This window comes from Corvus brachyrhynchos, unplaced genomic scaffold (genome assembly GCF_000691975.1).
Source record: "Corvus brachyrhynchos isolate BGI_N302 unplaced genomic scaffold, ASM69197v1 scaffold21, whole genome shotgun sequence".
Classification (NCBI taxonomy): domain Eukaryota; kingdom Metazoa; phylum Chordata; class Aves; order Passeriformes; family Corvidae; genus Corvus; species Corvus brachyrhynchos.
The window spans coordinates 3,089,674-3,095,722 of record NW_008236924.1 but is presented as its reverse complement, the minus strand read 5'-3'; the positions used below and the strand labels follow the sequence as shown (position 1 = coordinate 3,095,722).

At 39.7% G+C, this 6,049-nt stretch overlaps 1 protein-coding gene across 2 annotated transcripts; it reads right to left on the bottom strand.

The window, feature by feature from the left end:
- Window positions 1-1,571: 1,571 nt before the first annotated feature.
- Window positions 1,572-5,125, bottom strand: THG1L (tRNA-histidine guanylyltransferase 1 like). Of its 2 annotated transcripts, none has more exons than XM_017728147.1 (5): window positions 5,037-5,125; window positions 4,429-4,594; window positions 3,630-3,718; window positions 2,912-3,019; window positions 1,572-2,344 (listed from the first exon to the last, which is right to left on the bottom strand). In XM_017728147.1, the coding sequence occupies exons 2-5, from the start codon at window positions 4,589-4,591 to the stop codon at window positions 2,180-2,182; spliced, it is 525 nt and encodes a 174-aa protein (XP_017583636.1). In that variant the 5' UTR covers window positions 4,592-4,594; window positions 5,037-5,125; the 3' UTR covers window positions 1,572-2,179. The 2 variants fall into 2 exon arrangements, with proteins under 2 accessions (XP_017583636.1, XP_017583637.1); XM_017728148.1 differs by having other exon boundaries at window positions 4,429-4,503; window positions 5,037-5,103.
- Between the last annotated feature and the right edge of the window lie 924 nt (window positions 5,126-6,049).

The following is a 6,049-nucleotide window of genomic DNA, read 5'->3' as shown; positions in this document are numbered from 1 at the left end:
GCGTCTACGGGAATGCCTGTATGGTGGGTGCCACCAACACCAGGCTGCTGTTTGAGCCTTGCGAATAGTTATTTTCCCCTACAGCTATGGAGTCATATATATGCAGACCTTATGAATGAGAATACCACATAGAGTTCTTCCTCTAGCACTTATATAATACAAATTAAAGCCCATGGTTGTATGGAGAATCCATATCTTGCTTCCAAAGTCTGCATCCATACGTGAACAGCTATGTTGACTTATTCCATATCATCGTAAGAATGAGTTAATTAGAAAACACTATGACCTAATACAGATGTGTTTTTTATATACACACACCATGTACATACATAAAGATATTGTAGAATGTATCAGGCAGTCATAATACATAAAATAAAAAACCTATATATTACTTTCCAAACATAAATCATGGCTGCCAAATTATTTTTTTAATCTTTCATCTGTTACCAGTATGAGTAAATCCAGCTGTTACCAGTTCTGGAACAGTTGCTTTGTATGCAAAGTCCAAAGTCAGGCACCAAGCAGTAACATAAAATTTCACAGTTAAGTAAATTACATTTGTGTTAGAAGACCAAAAACCAACAGATAGAAAGTTCTTAGTGACTGCTACAATGATTCACAATCACCCACATCCTCTTCCTAGGAATCATGCAGCCCATTCTACAAACTAAAAACGAAATACATTCTCTCTTTGCGTGTAGGGCAAGCGGAAGCCTTGTGCTATTATAAACACCCAGACTCATTGCCTAATCTCGGGAAGAACCTGCAAAATTCAAGTTTACATCAGTACCTGGTCAGTGGGGGTTTTTTAAAAAAAAACACCAAAAGACACATTGCCTTAAATGTGTAAGTTCTTTTGCAGGAAGGGGAAACATAGGCTGGTAAGAGAATTTACAGGAATCTAACTCAGTAGTGTGACCTTCATCAGTCATATCTGATCCTTTCTTTCTATTTTTATGGCCAATCCCAACTGCTATCTCTTCACAAGCAACAACTGGCCCAGTTACTTTTCTGGGACCATGTTTTTGAAACCAGCTTCGTTAGAAGCAGTAATAGCCTTATCAATGCCTATCATTAAAGCTGTATTTCTACATTGAAACAGGTTATTTCCCTCAAATTCCACTTACACTGGGACAAGCCCCTATCCATTAGCAGAAATATTTCTGCTTGGAGAGGTTGATTTTGACAAAGGGTCTTAACTGACAGTTGGACTGGAACAGAACTGTGCATTGACCAGGCAACACACACTCCTCCCTTCCTTCTGACAAACATGGATTGCCAGCACTCCTCTGTCTGTGTCATTCCCAGGGAGACCAGAAAACAGCAGCACAAATTGTTGGCTCCCTCTTTGCAGGCACCTGGGATGTTGTGCTGTGTTGCCACCTGTCACTCCTGCACAGGAGGAGACAGGTGAATTCCCAGGCCATGGAATATGAGAAAAGATGTCTATCCATGCCCTAACAGAATTCCAGTCTGTACAGTATCTTTGTTATTAACTTCATTGTTTGGAACTTTCACCGCTTAGTAGTACAAGTCCCGGGAATAAGAAAGGCCACATAATAAAACACAGCGAAGATACTATTATTTTTATTTTTTAAAAGTATACAAATCCTGTACATCTGACAAAAACTTTTAAAATTAACCATAGCAAACTGCCAGGCTACTCCCTTTCAGTAAGAATCAGCCATCAGGCAGCAGAACAGTTTGTCACTCATCTGACTAAACACACCAGCCTTGAATTTTAATACCAAGTCCCAATTGAAGTATTCTGGTCCATCTCAGTTGAAAACAAAAACAAAAACAAAATTTCTATTCAAATATGCAACCTTTTTTTATAGTTCAGCCGTTCAATAAAACACCTCATGGTCTAAACGTTATAGAAATACAGGAAATTTCTGCGTACTTTTTTTACAAATACACATGTACAAGGCAGAACAGTCTTAATTCATCATGAGTTCTTAACACTCAAAATAAAGTGGGATTTTAGCTTTCCATATGGGCATATCCTTGCATGTCAGACAGCACCAGTGTCTTCTTTTTAGAAGCAACAGTGCTAAACTCAGTGTAGTTGCTGAAGAGGGTTACAGGTCAAACTCTGCCAGCCACCATTTGTATTCCTCACTTGCCAACAACACAAGCAGAGCAAAATGTGAGCTACCAGTTATATTCATCAGAGATATCATCTATCCTCAGCCAGAATCTCGGGATATTCCTCCCAGAACTGGTCCCCAATGATGTCACAGTGCAGAGGAACAACTTTAGTCTTAGTCCGGGTCACTTCCACTTCCTTTTCTTCTTCTTCTTCCTTTGGCAGTTTTATTTTCTTAGTGATGACTTCATTAACCTGAAAATACAGGTGGCACATTAGCAGACATATAAAGCTCCAGAGGGGATTCAAGAATTCTAATTAAAAAAAAACCTAATAAAAAAACACAGGACAGGAATTTCTCCCACTAAATCAATGACACAATCCTAGAATAATGAACATTTCCAAGTTATCTTAAAGCAGAAAAGAACTAAGCAAACTATGAGCTGAGTTACCTTATTGAACAGAACTTTGTAATTCCTTTGCCATGGATATACTTGGGACCTCATCCTGGGAAGGGCCCCGGTGATACACACATTGTCATCTGCTGATACATGTTTCACCTCAATGGTTATAATTTGTATCTACACCAGACTTCAGAGACCGGTTTTTAAATTATGCTCGTAGAAACAGATACCTCAAAAACATCTCTAAAACAATGAGTCATCTTACACATCATGATATGGCAAATGTAGTTAATTTAAAATATATTTATTCCTAGACATACATTGGAGATACATGTGGTGCTCTTACAGTGCAGTCTGTCTGCCACAGTGTAACTATTTAAAACATGAGCACAAAGCAAGTACCAATACAGGTTTTTACCTTCTGCCATATTAAGACAGTTCCTTTTCTATACATCAAAGGTTCATTGTTGTAGTTGATGTTGAACTCAGAAAATAAGATTTCATTCTTATCTCCAGCCAAAGTTCCCTGAGAGGAAAGGAAAAGAAAAATACTCTTAGAGAAAACAAACAAACTGTATCGCTAGGGTAGAGGAGGGGGGAATATTGGAAGCAAGACTGACATTTGTAAAGGTTTTTCACCTTTAAGTCAGAAGGTTTAATTGCTTCTCTCAACAGAGGAGTTAATTCCAACTGCCAAATGAGTATTAAAACTGAGAGGGTTTTTATTGTATTTTCAAGACAAAGAGAAGACAATCAAGAGACTCCAGAAGAAAACAAATAATCTGCTGAAGTCTGCACAAGGAGATGAAACACAACAGAAGGGACTGGCAATGTACAGGACCTGAATTATGCCATTGTTCCTTGTGTGTTTGGATACTGGACATTTTATGGCATTTCTAAGATTTCTGAAATTGCTAATTAAGAGCTTAAAACCCTGCTAATACTTTACCAAGAATACATTCTTTGCTAATGGTATTAACATCTGTGCAGTTCAAGAAGTTGTTGAATCTACACCCACAAAATTATTACAGTAAGAACAGACAAGCCAGCCAGGGCTGCTGAGCAGGCAAGACACTTTGCAAATCTTACGATTTAATTTTTAGCTGTAAAAAACCACGACTTCAGCAGACTCTTACCCGAAGCCTCTCCTGTGCTTGCACTGGTGTCAAACCACTTCGCTGTACAAGCATCCAGAACACTGTATTATAAAGGTTATTAATATGGCCTAGAGAAAACATAGAAATGAGTGTGAGGAAGATTATTTACCCAATCTGAGCGACTAGTTAGAAAACAATAGCTGTATTTCCAGAGTTGTATCCAAGAAACAGCTAAGAGTAATGGGGAATATAATCAGTTTCTAAAGAACGTATAATGTTTATAATCCGTTTTTAAGGTACTGCATATCATGACTAGAAGACAGATTTCATTATAACTAAGAAGGGCAGAGCAGAGGCTGAAGGGTGTTATGTCTAATGTAAATTATTTTCATTTGACAACAGGGACTAGGCGCTGACAAAGGTCTAGAGATAAATCCAGAAAATCCACGTCTGTTCTAACATGGAATATTCAGTACTTTCAATTGCTACCTGCTGTGAATTTGAATATTCACATCTCTTCATTAAAGATTACCTTGGCTAAGCCAACTCTGAACAGCGTGATTAATTAATTAATTCTATTAGCAGTTCTAATATTTCCTGTGCTGAACTTACTCTCAGGATGCACCAAACATAGCTGCAGCCTGAACACTCCAAATTTCAGCCAGTATTTCTGTAGCCATACAAAGCCCGGAACAATTGTAATATTATTGAAAACTACCACCCTACCTGCTGTTCTTTCACTGACAACTATATATACAAATACACTGGCAGAAAGGGCATTTTTGTTCAGAGGAAGTGAACTCAGTTGAACAAATCTCTGTTTTCTAGGAGCACTTACAATCTGCTTGCCTCCAACTGAGGTAGTCCTTCAAATTCTGGTTGCTGGGATATAACACAATTCGTCCATCAAATCCTGGCGGGTACAGAAGCTGCTGGTCCTTAAAATAATCCTTCCAATAGAACACGTAACTTGAGGAAAACTGGGAGACCACATGAGTCATGAACTTACTTGCAAACATAGAACAAGAGAAAAAAAAGAAAGAAACACGAGTGTGATTATGTATCTGTAGTTATCAGAGGTACCAGTAGTGATAATTCTGGTGGAGAGCAGCATTTCTTAAATAATGGCCAAACAGATGAGCAATGGCACAGAGTCTTTTGAAGAACAGAGGTACTGAGAATTGTAACATTTTCTTAAAAGAATGTCTGTTTATAATGTCTTGATTGTTTATATAATAAGTTGTTTATACAACTTTTTTAAACTCTGTATTATTAAACATATTTTCCTGAAAGACCACATGTAAAGAATCCACATGAAAAACCTGAATTAACTGCAGTGTAAACACCAGCCCTCCTCCTAACCTCTGTGTGTAGGTAAAGGCAAATCTGAAGAATTACAGAGAGATGTTAAAAACAAGTTCTCTTCAGTATCAATGCAGCTGTTACCTTGCTCTTCTTTTAAACCACCTGCTCTTCTTTTTGAAAACAAAACTATATTCATCACTCTGTCCATAAGCAATAGCAATATCCTCCAGTTCTTGCATCACTGTCTGGGCACACTTGGTCATCAGCTGCAGAGCACGGTCATCATTTGGCTTTTTGAATTCATGCTGCTCAGAAAACCTTCAAAGCAAAAATAATTGCATAAAAATCCTTTTAAAAGCTGCTAAGAATGCCAACCCATTCATTTTCCTCGTATTTGCTTTATATGAATGTTGATTTCCAATATCATGTCAACACTGACAAAAGAATTCCCTCCAAGTATGAAAAGCAGTAACAAAAATCCTCACTATCCACTCTGGGTAACCCATTCTCTTTCCCACCAGTATCTGACCTCAACCAGTCTTTCAAAGCAGTTGGTTTATGTACTTTAATTGGAAATGGATAACAAGTACCACTTTCTGTAAACTCCCTTTCTCACAGGGTGTCTTTAATACTCAGTCCACTAAGGACAACATTATCAATAAACTCATCAAAACTCAAGAGCTTTTCCAAAACCAGAGATCATATCCCAGCAAGAACCTCTGTCATCTACCAGCCGAGGGAACTGTGCCCCATTTATCCCGAGGGAAGGTGAATGCCACACAGACACTGACTCCAAACACCAATACACATCCCTTTATAGCAGCTGCTGTCCCTCCCCAGCACACCCAAGGCACTGGGAACGTTTCCCCACTGGCACCATTCCCTACCACCCGGCTCTGAAGCAGCCCGTGAAAACAAAACCCCAGTAGTAATTCCCTGCCCTGGAGAGGCCGAGTGAAGGTTCGCTGGGACCGGGGGGTACGAGGATCTCTAACCCCGCACCCGCAGGACTCACACAGGCCGGGCAGGAACAGCCCAGCGCAACCAGGGCACCACCCAGGACCTGCTCTGGAGCAGCACTCCCAGCCCGCCCCGGCCCTGCCCTCACCGGTGGAAGTTGCGGCCGACCAGCCGCACCACCACCCCGCCATTGG